Source organism: Gymnogyps californianus, chromosome 13 (genome assembly GCF_018139145.2).
Source record: "Gymnogyps californianus isolate 813 chromosome 13, ASM1813914v2, whole genome shotgun sequence".
Classification (NCBI taxonomy): Eukaryota; Metazoa; Chordata; class Aves; order Accipitriformes; family Cathartidae; genus Gymnogyps; species Gymnogyps californianus.
In genome coordinates, this window is record NC_059483.1 from 9,346,897 (window position 1) to 9,364,126 (window position 17,230).

The 17,230-nt window shown below is 41.1% G+C and overlaps 1 protein-coding gene across 2 annotated transcripts in view; it reads right to left on the bottom strand.

The window, feature by feature from the left end:
- PTPRG (protein tyrosine phosphatase receptor type G) overlaps positions 1-17,230 on the bottom strand; it is a 422,925-nt gene that overhangs the window by 113,710 nt on the left and 291,985 nt on the right. For both annotated transcript variants that reach the window (XM_050904924.1, XM_050904923.1), the window contains exon 6: positions 951-1,017. In XM_050904924.1, the coding sequence (XP_050760881.1) occupies positions 951-1,017 (67 nt within the window). The remainder of the gene's footprint in view (positions 1-950; positions 1,018-17,230) is intronic.

Sequence of the window (17,230 nt, forward strand, 5' to 3'; positions counted from 1 at the left end):
TGAAAGTAGAGCAATTAATCCAAAATCCTATTTGTTTTAATCTAACACTGTCAACTAGTTTTAGGTTTGCAGTCAAGAGAAAAAAAATGTTTGTTAAGCTCTACAGCACTAGCTAATGTCTAAAGACAATCCTCGGAAAAGGTGCAAAGATGTTTTATCACAGCACTATAGATGGGACGGAGATTTATTATAGTACCTAGCACCATTCCAGCAGATGCCTTTTGAATTACAATGAGATTATTAAAACTTTACAAATCATTATATTAAAACCTGACAAGACTACTTTGGGAACTGGAGCATTTTGATGTCATTGCTAATGATGCATTACCTGTGATAAGGTTTCAGGAAAATTCCTAAGTAAAAACTGGTTATAAAAGTATAAAATATATTAATATTTATTTCAGTACCTGCTATAAGTTCAAGGATAATAGGTTTATATGCATCAGAACAGCCGAATGATCGTATTTATGTCAGCATTAGAAAGATGTTCATCTGCTGCAAAGTTTAATTAATTTTCATAGATAGTTAATTTTCTGTTTCATTATCAGCTCCCTAAATTTGAAAGACAAATAATTTATAAACAAATAGAAACTTCAGAGAGGAGTATTTTTAGAGCAAACAGAAGATAAATCGCAGGAGTGAAGCATCAACTCTGCCTTCGAAGTACTAATATGAATGATATATCGTAGTAGGTTTTGATTGATAACTTAGGCATTCTAGAGCACTGACTGAAAAGAAACAAATTGTTTACTGTTAACCCCAAACCATTTTCAGGTAACAAATGACTCCGATCTTTACCAATCAAATAATGGCTGTGATGCCCTTAAACATCAGTGAATGAGGAATGTGCAGGCTCACTGCGCCCTTCCAGGGGTGACCTGATCCCTTAAGGACAATATTCCTGCCCTTCTCCCCTTCCTGGCAAGAAGAAAGTTTAAGCAGCTACTTACCATGATGTACGACGCCCTTCAACCCATGGATAATGGGATCCAGTGCTGGATTGTCCCTCTGACTGACCTACATGCAAAGGATACAGGATTGGTTACATCTATTCTGGCATCAGGCAGAACAGTCTCAGTTTAATCTTCTAAAGAGAAAAAAAAAGATGTTATCTAACAAGCTGCTTAGTTCTCACATTTACAATGGCTCTTCACCAAATGCCAAAGATACATGGCGTAATAAAATAAAGTAAGGAAGGTTAAATCAAAAGAAAATGTCCTCTGAATTCATTAAAACATTAGCTATATGATCAGCCCAGCAAAGCCTAAAAACAGAGAACTGATTTTTCTCCATCTACTTCTGCTTTCACAGAGGAAAACTGCTGTGATAAATAGAAGTTATCTCAGACCAGTACGTCCCTTACTGATACGGGAACAAATCTGGTGCTGCCACTGAAATCAGTGAAGCTGGAGCCCTTTCAGCTGCAATGGAGTTGGGCCTTGGCATCTCTTTGCTATTCATATTTTTACATTTATTTAATTTAGTGTCACTTGGACAAGGGAGAGGGAAAAAAAGCTTTGGGAGAGGATCTGGAAGAAATCTCTGATTTTTGACAGTACCTGCACTGCCAGACCAAAAACTGGTATTCTGCAGTATTTTTTCTATCGCCCAGCAATCTCCCGTGCCCTCCGCAACAGCGAGACCCAGCACCAGAGAGAGGAGGGGAAGGCAGCAGGAAGGATTAACCCTGTTGAGCTCCACAACTTCCAAATTAAACCCATCACTTCAGTCACTTACTTGTAACACAGCCAAGGAATTTACAACCAATAATGCTTTTTTTTTTTTTAACCTTTTGTCTCTTCAGAGGTATTGAAGGAATAACTCACAACTTCTGTGAACATGTTCCATTCTTTAAGATACTTGCCAATTTACTTTTGGAAATAAATACTGGCATGTACCTCATTCACGTGGTGGTACTTGGTTTTTTTTGCCACCAGTCAGTATCAGAAGCCTGAGCAGTGTTGATCATTTTTGGATGGACTGCTCCCTGCGGGCAAACACACTGAATGCAAAAGAGCTCCTCTGTACTTTGCTGCCTGCCCATGATCTCAATGTCATGAGGAAAAAAAGAGTTTAATCACTTTATGGCCATGTATTAACATATGAGGAAAGGAGTGGAGACAAAAGAAGAAACCCCTGAGAGAGGACCTTGTGCCCAGCAGGGAACACACTGTCACGTGAAGTGCAGAACCAGCTTGGAGCGCACTCTTAGGAAGAGGACATCATTGACCGCAGCACATCCAAAAAATGTGTTGTTGTAAAAAAATCACAAATTTTAATGGCCTGAAGAGAAAACTGGAATCCACTGCCCAAGTTTCACAAGCACAAGCATGTCTCTTCTCGTCCTTCCTCTCCATGAGTAATTAGAAATCTTATAAACCTCATTATCTTCTTAGCCAACTGCATTGAAAAAAGCCACAACAAACCACCTTTCTTTTTTCTGTTTATTTGGCCTTTGAACTACTCTGCTGTGTTCAGGACACATTTTTGTGCTCTTGTCTAGAGACAAAATGGTTTGTTTCGGTTTGGTGTTTTAAATGGAAATTGAAGATCCTTTTCTCATCACAGTCCTCCAGAACTTGCAACGATCAGGTAGGGCAAGATATGCAATAAAATTATGAAAGTAGCAACAGCAGCTTTGAAATATATACAGCTTAGATGTTACTGGCAATAATATTATTAGCCCTGAAGGCTGTAAGCTCTTTGAAGCATGAACTTCTATATGCCCAAAGGGGTGCTCTATACACTTTGGATTCTGTATAAATAATAATCACAGTACACTGAACCCAATGACCCACTTTGTAGGTTCTGTCTGGCTTCTGGCAGATCAACAGTAAACACTAAAAATGTTGCAAGACACATTCCTGCACCTTTTCCATTTATTCAGATTTCTCCAAGCCATGGCTACCACTAAAAAAAAAATCATTAAAAAAGCTACCAGCAATTTAGTACAAGACTGTAAGAAAAACTTACACTGGACTTGAACAATGTTTTATTTATTGCTGCTTAACCATAAGTTGTAAAGAGTTTTATTTTGTTTGCTCTGTTTTTATTTCTGGTGACAGCTGCAATCAGTTTGAAGAAATCAAATAGATGGAAAGAATCCTAAATGTTAAAACTCTTCCTTTTGGGATTTTCTGTCAAAGTAGATCAATTCTTAACCTCAGCCTTGGCAGCACCCCTTTAATCTGCTGAGGTGGTAGGCCTATATAGATCCAGCTAAGCAATCTTTTTGATAGCATATTCTGGAAATGTGCTGTGTTCTTCAATAGCATGAAATCAACAGTCACATTATTTCTTTGGGGGCTGGAAAGCAAATGCTCCGTGCATCTGTAATCATGTTTTCTCCAAGGGTATGGGGAGCGCGATCTCATGTTTCTTTAAAAATCACATGCAAACAAGTACCACTTGCGGAGATGTCAGTTCAGACCTGTATGGGATAGAGTCTTATTTTCCTTCCAGATGCTTTTCCCCTTTTTTCCTTAGACTCACACACTGTTCTCCCACACCTCACATACAACTGTTTCAGGATCTTCGCAAGACCATTAGAAAAGTGCCCAAAAGTTTTCTCATTTTGTGGAATGGTTCAGGCTTCAGAGCAAAATTTTTCTTACATCTTTTTTCTTCAAGTTCTTAAAAAAAACCCCACCTTGAATTTCCTCTATTTTTTTGCACTTCTCTGTATCGTTTTTCTGCCTGTGTTCCTAGAGAAAAGGAGGTTTCTGAAATCCAAAATGTCAAGTTCTACCCCCATTGCTGTACGTCTCTGGTTTAACTGGCCTGGAGCTACCATGCTGGTTGAGATCAGAGATTCACCCATACAAGAATCCTGTCTCTGACAACAGTTGACGCTTAAAAGAAAGGAAGGGCAAAAAAAAGCAGAAGGAAAAAAAAGGACAAAAATATCTAGAATAAGAAGTGTCCTTCTGACCTCCTTTATGATTTCATGTCATGAAGCTTGAGCTTATACCCTTCTACAAACTGTTTTTTTCTTTCTCTGTTATATAATCTGTATTACAGCAGTGTATTTTTTATTGTCTTATGAATATATCCTGAAGGAAAACAGCAATGAATTCTTCAGATTGACTTTACATGCCACATTTCTCACGATGCCCTGGCTGCAGAGTTAGAGAAAGACCATACATCTGTAACTGGGTCTCAGCACTCAGGCTTCACCAACACACGTCTGCCAAAGCCGCGCAAAGCTTTTCTTTTCCTGTGAGAGAGGAGCAATGAGTTTCCCCCTGCTCCTTCAGGAGGCTAACATAGAAGAAACATCACGAATGAAAATTTCTCAAGCACAGGAATTTTACGCACAAACACAAACTTGCTATGCTGCTGGTCATGAGCATGCTGCACAGCAAGTATTAATGGACAGATGGAAAACCATCCTGAAATTGCCCTGAAATACCTGCAGTACCAGTACTACAAATGTTTCCTGAACAAGGTGCTTTTGCTCAAGACTGACTTAACACTCTATAGGTCTGCAGTAAACAGGATAGATAATGCTTGCGTGCATCATTTATAATAGAAAAATGCCTGTAATCCTCTTCAGCAGAAATAAATAGGTAACTATCATGCTAAGCACAAGGGAAAAATAAACACAGAGATATCATTAAGCAGTTTCCTGCGCTAACAGTGCTCTCACCATAGGGTAAATATGGGATGAACATGACATGAGGAAGCAAAATCTCTTTGTTTATCATACCCTTTGGGTGACTTTGATACCTGGTGCACATGCCATTCAAAGTAGAACAAATGGCTTGCCGTTAATGCAATGAATGAAACAAGCATTTGCAATGTAGGAAAAGGTAACGCACAAGTGACCCTATTCTGCAGTCATAAAACAGAGATGCTCTTCAAGTGAAGTCATGGTGGAAATCATTACCCTAGACAGGTTGCATTTACTTACAGCTCCCACATCTAATGCGGGGACTGAGAAATGATTCATTCCTCAGTGAACAACAAAGTTTATCAGTCATGAACTCTATTGACAACAGCGTTAACACCTTTCAGCAGCACAACCTGTTGTCCCCTTGCTTGAAAGTGCTGTTCCTACAGCCTTACCCTCCAAGTCGATAGGGTAGGAGGCAGGCCAGGGAGGTAAGCACCTTCTCAGGATAACGTTATTAATACTTCACAGAGGAAAGTTCCAGTGAAGGAGAAGAGCAGGAGTGTGATGAGAGGACAGACAGCAGCAGGCTGATCATGCTAGTACGGACAACAAGCCACAGCATGTATAAACAGACTTTACTAGGCAAGGTACTACTCTATAAAAAGCCCCTGTGTTACAGCAATACCAAGCTCAGCACGTCCTAATGAGTTAAAAAACCCCAACCAGGTCTCATTCTCTACCGTTCATTGTACGTTAAGTAGCTGAAGCTCTCTGTTCATCTGATGATTTTATAGGACAAACTCAGAACCTCCTGAAGTCTCTAATTTTACAAAAATCAGCAGAGTTGTAAAGTGTTAAAATTTATACCACATGCTATATAATTTAAACCATATGCTAAAGTCATATAAGTAATCCATGACCTGTCCTCCTGCTGGAAACAGTTCTATAAAGCAGGAAAAAAAAAAAAAGTCACAGGCAAAAATTTTGAGCTTACAATGCTTATTTTAGGAACAATAACAAATAAAAACAGGGGGACCCCCAAATACACACTGAGGCAGTTAGAGAGGCCACACAGCAACACCAGATCTTACCTCCAAGACCCCTGCCCAAAGGGCCAGACTCCCCCCATTTCCCATTGCTCTGGGCAGCCTCTCCAAAAGCCAGGTTATCCTCCCACCAACCAACACGAGAAGGGCTGGGGGAAGCACCACAAAGCTCTCTAATGATCACTGGTACCAGCCACCTCATGAAAAGCAGGTGAATATTAATAGCTTGAATAGCTCAGGAGTAAGGAATACACTTTCCTTTTAAAAATATGTTTAAATAGATCTGTTGTATTGAAGAAAAGGGTGTGGGGAAAAAAGAACAGAAGAAAACCCACCTATTCGGGGTGATATGAAATACAAATTTCTTTTTCATTTCCACCTTAAAAAAAATCTGGCATTTAAACTTATTAAACTGTCATAAATTTGCAGCAACTGCTTTCAAGCTCATTAAATGGGCTCACAGACAGTATTGCAAAGCATCTCAAAACGAAGGAGAATGCCATAGTCGGCTATATTGAAAGGCAAAATGACATGCATTTTGTGCAAGTCAGAGGAAAATGAATGGCAACAATTTTGTGATACAGTACCTGAGCCTTTCCCCTCCGAATAGTGATATAATTTACTTTTCTCTCCCACTGCAACATTTGGCCCTTGACTTGGAAACTAAATCTTCAATCTATCAAGCCTTACCCATCTGCTAAATAAAATGGCCAAGACAATCTGCATGCCTTGAATTCGATATAGCCAGCTGCTCCCAGAGTGCTGTGGCATTAACATCCAGAGACCATCCTCTTGTGCTGTAAAGGACGGTGTCTGCCAAGGATGAATGACTACATACTTAACCGTGGCAGCTGAAGCCGGTGACAATGGCTGACACAGAGAGATGCCAATGTGTCAAATTCTACTTTCAATTACAACGGTGAAAGTCAGGGGTAATATTCCCCCAACCGCATGCCTTCAGCTCCCATTCAGCTTGCGGTTAAGATCTACAGCTCACCAGCCAAATACTCAAGTCTCCAAACACTCTGTACAAACAACTAAGAAGAAAAAGAAAACTATTACAAATTAACTAGGTTGCAGAGATTAAATTGTCCTGTAGGGTTTCAGGACAATCAACATGGTTAAACAATTTATTCTCTTATCAGCTTAGTAGTGTTGGACAGATGCCAGTCCTCAGTCTCTACGGGAAAGGACCTGATTTTCACTGTTTTAGAACAGAAATGAGAAGAATCCCATTAATGCGACCATTATGCCATACAATATGCATTTTAACATCACAACAACAGGATTTCAAAGAATCCAAGATAATCACAGTCAAAAGAAACATACTTTTCTCAGCAAAGGGAAAGTACTTGGCAGATTGCTTGTGAAACTCTTCAAATTCATGTCTTTGGGTACAGCTTGGGTAGGTCCTACTCCTAACCCTTCTGAATGATGATGCTTTAACTCTGCATCAGTCTGCAGCATTGAGAAAGGATACACATCCTGGCTTTGTGGTATGCACCCTTTTGCTCTGCACAAAGTCCATTGTCTCACCTCTCTCTTCTCTCCCCTTTGAAGTCCACATTGTAAAATCTGGTTGTGGATAAATATCTCATTTCTTAAACATTTCTGAATAAAAGGAAGTGAAAGATTTCAGCCAGATCTGGAATGTGGATGAACAGATATGAAAAGTTTACATGTGCTTTGCTTTGAAATACAGTAGGAAATATTTATTTGGACCTTTTCAGGAGAACTGATGGGTGAGAAAGGATACTGGTCGACACTACAGCACACTGAGCTATCTGTGAAGGCAAGAAAATGGCTACAGAGCTCCCAACACAATGATAAGCTAGATTTGGTGCTCGAAGTTTTTCACCTTCACAAGCACTAAATGATCCAAGAATGATATATTCCTGCTCCTCCACGACGATATTTTCTTCCATCTCCCCCATATATGCTATAATTGCACATACCCTGTACGAGTCGATGCAAAAGGACAAATCTGGCCAAGAGCCTGCAGCCTGACAGAGGTGAGCTGGGAGATAGAAAGCATTTGCTGTGTAATGAATGGACTGCCCAAAGTAAGCATCCTGCAGAATATATTTGTAAGGGAAAACAAGAAATGGAAACAGCCCCCTTAATACTTCAAGTTGCTGCTCATGTGTAAAATCAGAGGGAATAACAAGTACCCAGGCAAGACGTGACACCAAACCTTATGCTGGCACACGCACTATTTCACACAGATACTGCCATGACCTTTGATTTTTTAAAAATGTGCATTAAAGCTGAGTTCGCCTTTGCCTATGGCAACTCGTTTCAGGTTCAGTGATTTGAAGGCAAATTCTGTTGAGTTAAATCTGGGGTTTGGCCTTCAGGTGTTAATAATCCTGCTATGAATAAAAATATACTGAAGTCATAGAGGTGCATACACTGGCGGAGGGGGTGTTCCTAGATATCTCATTCACTATGTTGTTTGAAGAGAGGGGAAAAAAAGTTAATGAGTCTTCCAATGATTATTTTAAATAGAGTAATGGGTGTGCATTGATCCTTCTAGCTAATTCCACTTTGAATAATACATCATTCTGACTGAAAGCTTGCTAGTGATGTATTAACTTCATATTTCATCACAGCTTTGGAGGGTATCTACAGTGAGATATTAACTAGCAGTGCCAAAGAGGAAGCTGCACTTTTTCCCCTTTTTTTTTTTTAAAGTCCAAAAGGGTTTTAAAAGCTATCGAACTGACTTTGGGGTTGGGTGTTCTGGCTGTCCCTCATCTCTGGTTGAGTGCAATGCAGCTGCTTGCAACCACACCTCTTCTCAGCCTTAGCTCACCCCCTCCATTGCTTTGTACCTGCTGCCTCTGGACCCGAGTTAGTTATAGACATCCTGGGACAAGGATGGGACAAATTAGGTTATAGATCAGCAACTTCCACTTTCATTATGTCCAGTAGGGATGCCTGAAAATACAAGAAGCATAAATAGTCACTTTTACACCAAAAGTTGGCTGAAATATCAGTGTCATAAAAAGAGCGAAGGGACAGCACAGGCTACCTCTGAAGAACATACAACAGAAGTTGCACCAGCATATTGCAAGGCAACATGCTAATATAAGAGACTGTCTCAAAAAACGCAAGAGCATGAAACTCAGAGGCAGAGTTAAGTACTGCTTAATAACTCAGCTCAGAGTACATTGTGTTCGTGCACACTGAGTTTCTTTGTTAGCGGATGGAAACATTGATCGTGTATTGTACGCATGCTGGCAGCTGACTGATCAGCTCACCGGGCTGAGGAAGACTTTGCAGCCTCCCCCCGCAGCATTACCTCCATTCACTATCACAAGATTTGCAACCACCAGGATGGTAAGAAACAGACAGCAATGTATTTTCCTTTCTTTTCGTAAGCCACTCATTTGCCCAAACTTTGACTCACTCCATTGATAAGGTAGGCATTAATTTCCCCAAAGTATTCTTGCACTTCGAAAGCACGATGCAGCTAATTTACTGCAAGCGAATAGCACATTCAATTAACAAATTATTGAAAGATCTTGATACGCGTATATCTGAGGAAAACCAAAAGATATCTGCAGCCCAAAAGCACAATCTGATTAGTAGCAATAGAATATCTAAGATACAAAGCTCTGTAAAAGACAAAAATGTAATTGCAACACAGAGGAGAGACAGCTTCAGTGGCAGATTCTCATAGCTGGGAAAGCTTGATTGATAGACTGTACCATCTGCAGCTGCGCAAAAAAAGGCTAGAGTAGCTGCAAGTTTATTTAAAGCAATTTTGGTGCACTGAGCCTACTTGTTCTCCTTTGAGAAAATAATATGATTTCTTCATAGAGCATGTAGTCTACTTATTTAAGCAGCAGTGTGCAAGATCTCTCAATCCTACCAGCAGTTCAGCTGGAAAAATGACACACCAGGGGGTAACATTTTATCAGGATGGAGGCTATTTTATAAAAACTGCCATCAGTTATAAACTGTTCTCACCGTCTTGAGTTTAAAAAAAAAAAAAGGGAAAAAAAAAAAGGAGTTGCGTCTCTTTTAGGGTTTCCACAATCTGCTCAATTTACGGGAGTTTTTAGGTAAAAATAACCATTTTGACCTAAGTAGGAAGGAAAATGAAATGGTGGAATGAAAAAAATATAACGAGCACTACAGCCAGATCATCCTACAGCACCCAGTCTTTGATATACAGCTTCACACATTTGGAGAGGCTAAATTCAAAACTGTGAAACCAAGAATGGAAATTAGCTTTCATTTTCTTCTGCTCCTGGCTTGAATTTGGAACAAATGTGTGCAACTGAGAAAAAAATATCTTCAGCTTTTTTTTTTTTGGAAAATAAAACAATGAAATCTGGTGGCTAAACAAGAAAATATGCTGGGCAAAATGCAAAGGGTGGAAGGGAACAGCTCAGATGGGCATCTGGAACTCCAGCATTTTGCAGGGGTTTGTAATTTAATTGCTCCAGCTAAGCTTGCCTAGGATGCAGCAGAGATTTCCAGCCTTGTCCCTCTCTTCCAGCCAACACAAAGGATTTTGGTGGGAGAGGTCACAACAATCACCCCTTTAAAATGAAGAAAAGGAGCCGTCTCAGCTTCCCAACATCTTTCATTCTTTCTACATGAAAAGTCCTCGCTTTTTTCTCTCCCAGCCTTGCCCTCGGCTCACTTCCCCACAACAGCAGCAGCTCCCTCCAGCCCGCCGGTACAAGATGACTCAAGCCAGCATCTATGAGTCACAAACACAAAGGATGCAGAAATGTCGATTAAGTTACACAGCCACTTCCCCAATGACAACCACACCTCAGTTCACAATTAAATTAGAAATCCAGTGAAAACAAATTGTTGTAGGGCAGATTTTTTTATCTCCTGCTTTGAAACATCAAACTCCAATGTAGTTTGCTTGCCATTCCTTTTACCTCATTTTTAAGGAGGTTGGTGTGAACTGATCTACTGAAACTGCTGCAGGAATTTTTGCTACAGCAAATTCCCCATGGCTAATGTAGCAGCCATGGGCTAGGAGGGTGCTCAGGCTGCCAGGCATCTTTGCGGTACAAGAACCCAACGTCAGACCAGTGGCGTTCATTAATAGCTTTCTGGCTCAAGAGGACAAGTCTGTCAACTATGATACATTTTTGTATTTGTAATTCTCTTTCAAGCAAGTTCTTCCATTTTTACTTATCTTTTGTAAATTTTCAGTGTCATTTAAGTTCTTGCAGATGTGTGCAGCTTTGCAAAATGCTATGCATTTTTGCATGTAAAAGTTCACTGCTCGCGGTACCTAAGGCAGAAAGCACCAGCTAATCCTCAGTTTCCTCACTTCTGCCTCTACTCTCATTTCTGAGTTGCCTCCCTCTTCCATCGCCCACCTGCCACCTCCTCCTCACTCTCTCTTCCCACCCAGTGAGCTGTTTCTGTCTCCTCCAACGCTACAGCATCTTCTCTTCCCAAACCGTTCCACGTACTCCCTTGCGCACCCTTGCACAACTCTGCCACCTCCTCCTCTCCACCCCCTGCCTCCTGTATCGCCAAGGAGGTCCCTAGGCCCTTCCACCCCCACCCGGACGTCCTTCATGGAGACAGGAAAAAGAAGTAGCCTTGGCTACTGAGGGTGGCAAGTGGGCTCATCCAGGGGAAACTTGGATGCCAGCAGACAGGGTGCCAAGGACACCAGCTGCAGGACTGCCAAGGACTCCATAGCCAGTGGGCATGAAGTGCAGGTGCACCAAGAGCCACATCCTTGAGCCAGGGTGGGTACCAGCAGCAGGGCAGTCACAGCACTGACTGAGAAGCAGGTGACATGAGGCAGTCCTCATCTCATTCTCCTTCAAGCCACTGAATTAAGAGTGGCAGGATGTGGCCTGCAATTTTCCTCTCAGAGGCTTCTAAGCTACTCAAGTTCCTGAAGCAACAAAAGTACAGCTCAACCCCCCCCTATTTCACCTGGTGTAACACTACCCACAACAGTGAGGATCATATGTCAAGCTGTTTATTTTTCATTTGGTTAGAATGACCCAACTACTCACTCAGTTCCGTACAAAAACATTTCAACAAGTATCATGGCTTGTGTTTAGAGGAAACGGGAAAATCATTGTGCAGAAAAAAAGCACTTAGAACACAAGTGCATTAAAAGCTTGGGAAACATTCAGTTTGTGGCAGCAGTTTCTTCCTCTTGAAATACAAAGAAATACAAAAACTAACATGACATGTATGCTTGTTTCAAGATGTTCTACATTTCAGCAGTGGCAAAGTGAATGCTATTCAATCACTGCGAGTAGGTGATAGTCTTAAAGCCACAGAACTCCTCAGGATGCTCTAGCCTGCATGCCTCTGCTCCACGGGCTTCTTACAGCTTTCCGGTGCTCCTGTGGAGCATGACCCATCTATGGAGGGGGTTTTCAAGCTCTGTCTCTGGTCAGAAAGCCCTCCTCCTACACAGGATATAACTTCAAAATTGCCAGAATCTCAAAATCTCAGGGAAAGGTATGAGAGAAGAAATAAAATGCAACTGAATATGACTTAAAACAAAACTTAAAATACAGTTAGAACAAAAGGTGCTCTTTGAACAAGTCTAGTCTGACCCAGAGCAGTGAAGATGCTTCCTGCAGGTGGGTGTACACAGGAATGCTCTCAGGAAGAGTCTTCCATCTCCTCTCCTCTCACACACTCTCTGAATCTGCTTGCCAGAGAACCTGCCTATTAATTTGAGGTGTTTACTTCCTTCTTTTTTACTTCTTTTCACACCCCAGCACTTTAACTCCTGGGTGTCCACAGATCATGTACACTGGTTATAACCCTATCACCAATGCCGTGGCCAGTCAGCTGGACCATCCAGGCTCCTGGCACATGCTTTGCCATGACCTCAGTTTTGGTATCCACCTCTAGAAAAGTTTCTTATCTCTCTTCTCAAAACCTGGCAGGCTGCACGGTCCTTTGATGTCACCACCCTCATATGACCACCTGTGACTGACACCACAACCTGCGTTAGGCTTTTCCCTGCCAAAAAATTGAGCTGGTATGGAGCGAGCTAAAAAGCCAATGCTCTGTAAGGGCAACCCTCAGAGGGCAGGCACAGAGGAACATGTTCACTGCCAGGTTGCACAGGCAATTCTCCCCAAAATGCCCAAGACCCAACACAGTCTGAATTCCAGCCCAGCTGTAACATGCATACGAGAAGCACCGCACTGACAGATGCTGGGAGGATGAGAGGTTTTCCAAAGCTAACGGCAGCAAGCACCAGTGCTCGAAAGCTTGATGCCGTAGCATCCCACATTCTCTGCAGACTGGCCTGTAACCCCAGCACACTGGTAGAATGCACCTGCATTTGCAACTCTGTCTACACTCAGATTTAAGGATGGCAGCAAACATTTTTCATATATGGCATGATAAGTAAGGCATAAAAAAATCTTCTATTTTTAGGGGTAAGACACTACTTACATGCCTCAGATGCAATGCAAGCAGTAATGAAGGAAGAGGGTACTTCCTAAAAGGTAGGCATAGGCTGGGCACTTAAGACATAAACGCAGCATTAAAAAAAATTGCTTCTGACACAAGAAGAGCTGACAGAGACAATCTCCGTAGCTCAGCATGAATTTATATAGCCTTTCAGCAACTCTATTAGACAGGCGTGGTAGCCAGCTGTACTGCATGCACAGACCGAGCTTCTCTACAACCCGAGTGCCCATATGGCCCTGCAGCACACCAAGGTGGTGCCACCTGCCTGGGCATCACCCCCCTCTCCCACCACCATCTGTCCACAGAGAGGTATCGGTATCGACCCGAGGGGTAGTGCAGAGCACGTCTAGATAACGAGCAAGTTCAGACTCCAAAATGACGGGTGTTTCCATCCACAACACAGGGACCACCAAACAGCTCGACCTAGACAGGTTTAAAAGCCAGCTTTACTTCTGGCCTTTAATTCTCTGCCCAAGTTATGAGAAGAGACAAGTCTAGCCATAAGGTGGGATGGGCCACATGCTATTAGAGAAGGTAAGCTTATTAGCTGAAATATAATACATCTCTGAAGATATCTGGAATAGCGGAAGGCAACAGTTTGCTTAGCCATATCACTGGTAAATAAGTTGGCAAGAGGAGAGCATTCCAAAACGTTAACCTGAAGCTTAATTTGACTGGTATGCACTTTGGGAGAGTACTTAACAAGACTAGTTCACCCAGGATGGGGAACTATCTGTCTGCTCATGTCTTCCACGAAATGCATCAGGATATAAAAGCATGTGTTTTTAGCAGTTTAGAATACAAAATGCAGAAAAAAATCTTTGAAAAGTGATTGATGTAGTCTAATCATGTTTCACACAAGAGCATTTCAAATTATGTTAGATGTTTTTATAGGATCTAGAGATGATAAAGAAGGTTTGCCAGGTGGCAAAGTAGGTAGGGGGGAGGAAGGAGTAAGAAAATAATTTTATGTCGACTGCTTCTAATACACAGGCATGTGCATAATGCCATACAAACCAAAGATAAAATGCACAAAAAAAATTTACTAGCTTAGCTGTTAGGGTTATGGAGCTTTGCTTTCTAATCAACGCTTACCCATATAGCTGTTTTTAAATATTGATCTGGTAGCATGATCCTAGGGGAAAATAAATATCAAAGGGGGTGATTTAATTCAATCATCCTGATTCCTGCATAACATGATCCTATTTCTTCAAAACCCCAGAAAGCAGTAACTTAAGTGAAGTTTACAGATCAGCTAATATATTTACACCCTTAAAATAACATGAAACACACTATAAAATACACTGAGATCCAAAGTTAATCTCTTTTAGCAATATTCTTACAGCAAGTAAAGATGAATTTTACGCTGAAAAAAATCCATTTTATCAGGAGCAAGACTGCGCTTTCTAATAACCAAGCTACTTTCTAATGTGGTACATCATTTTACTTTACTCATAAAGAACAATTTGCCAAATCTCCAGTTAGGCTTCATTTGATACAGCACAGATGTTGCTAAACCAATACCTTTTTTCAGAAAGTCTCTTTACTCTTGATAATGACTACATTACAATGCATTTTTGATGCGCAGAAATGGTACAGTTACAATCAGCAGCTAAATACTTTTCTGATGGTATCAGCCAGGCAGCTTTTCTTTGGCTTCTCAGTGCTCCCAGAGCTGTGAAACAGTTGCAAACACTGTAAGCTCATAGGAAAAATCCTGCTCCATCTTGCAAGTCCCTGAAAACTCACTGTTCAGAGGTGCTGTGAACAGATTTAAGCAATCTTTATTTAACACATATTTCAATTTTCGGCATAGAATAAGATGGTGATTGGCATTCTTGACTCTCACCTATCTCCAGTAGAGCTTAATGTGCATAAAAGCACATCCCAGCTTCTTTGCTGGTTTTGTTCTGGGAACTCTGATACAAGCACACCTGAACTTAAAACAAAGGGACGCTTAATATTACTCAAACCGGGACCATCTATCTCATTTCAGACTCATCACCTCAGTCAGATTAGTGTGCTTTTCAGTGAATCTCAGATTTAGAAGATACATCCGAAAGCTACTAAAATTATGCTGTAAAAGGGTTCCCAGGTTTACACACCCTCATCTCTACCCTATGAACTTGAAGATTTCTGATTTAGATTCACAAGAGGTAAAACATCAGATACAAGGATTGCTCTGGGCAAGCCGCCATCTCGGCTGCAGAATTATTTTGGGGGGTGATATGCCATCAGCATTATCAGTTAAGCCATCAGCCATACATACAAATGTGTACGTCTGTACAAAGACATAAAGAAAGGGACCAGACTAGACTCTGATTTACTTCCATTGCCTTTCTTTGACCCCTGGAAAGAAAACCACCGGCTCAGAAAACCCTCGATAATCATCTCTCCCACAGTTGTCCTGCAGCACAGAAACTACAGATGACAAAAACCAGCAACAACTCGACCCTCCGGCAGTAACCTGTAACAGTGGATTTACAGTAATTTAGGATAGATTATAATTAAATTACTGAGGGATATTTTCCTGCATGCTTCCTCTGCATTATGTGTAATGTTTAGGAATTATACAGGAAACCACACATATCATTGGTAATAACTGGGGTGGTGCTTACATGGACACGCCAACCTGACACCAATCCATGCTGTCCCCAAAAGGGGTGGGCAGCACCCTCTGCTCCCAACCACTCCTCTTCCCTCCCTTGCATGCTTCCATGCTTCTGCATCACATATAATCTGGGAAAAACATACTGCATACTGATGTTTCAGCCGGACCTGTGCTGTGACTTGGCTAAGGATGGATGGGGTGGGCAGCGCAGACGAAGGCAGAATTAGGATGACTACGTAACCAGCTCACTGATTGTACAAAAATGACACGTTCCATTTATTTGTACAACGCGAGGCCTAAGTGATTCTTACATCTCACAGCAACCTATTAACAAAAAGAGACTTTGTGAATGGAGTATCTGGGTAAACACTTCAAACAAATACATAAATTATGCATAGTCGGTATACTTTTTCTACCTTAGGGATCAAACTGAAATGAGACTAAAGAATTATGTTTTATTTGTATTAAAAATGTATTAGCTGCTGTCCGAGAAGGTTTTCTAGAACATTTGGTATGCTACCCAGGAAATTCTGTCTGAAGCTTGCATTGTTTATTATTGCCAATACTAGGAGAAACTTGGCACTGTTATATCTGAGAACTACAGTAATAATTCTTCAGGCAGAACAGCTTAAATTTAATAAGAATAAGTTTTTCATCTGAGTCAGAAGATCTAAAGGCAAAGGAAGCCCCAATTTTACCCATCTATTTTATATATTCAGACTTTACAACCAATCTTTCTTTTATGGCACAAAGCGAAACTAGGCAATCATTTATGAATAGATCCCGTGCTCACCTTCACTTAAAGTGTGCCATAACACTAACTGGTAACCAGAGACATATGAAGACTCTACAGTTTCGTGGAAGACACAGAGGATGAAAACAAGGGTAATTTTTCTAAGGGGTACACAAATCCTGTGCAAAAGCCTGCAGAACTGGGCAACATGTGGACTGGAGAGCTGGAGTTTCCTGATTGAAATGTTAGATTTCTCCATCTATGTCCCATGAATGCAAACCACATGTAATATACTTGATTAGTCCTCTGAGAGACAAATAGGATACGAGTCCTGGATGGTTACAGAGGACGGTTTTTGCAGAAAAAGAAATCAAATTAAATTTTAAAAAGAGGTAGGCAGACAGGTATAAAAAATTATCTTCCTGGAATCCAGGCTGGATGTTTAACAACAGGGAGAAAACAGGGACTTATCAGAGACAGCTGCTGTGTTTGGGAGAGAGGAGAAAAGAAAGGAGATGAATGTACAGCTTTACATCTCCTTTGGTTCTGTAACTAAGATCAATTCTAGCAAAACTCTCCAAAGACTTGGATAGCAAAAAATAGATGCTTTATTTCCAGCTTCTCTCTCTCTCTCTCTTTTTCTTAAACAAAAAAGGTCAAGTCAAAATGCACCAGATTTGGAACATGTAAGAAGGAAGGGGATGAAGCAATCGTTGCTATCACAGAGAGGAGAAAAGGTACTTGCAGCAAAGAAAACAAGCCACGTTCAATGGCTTCTCAAT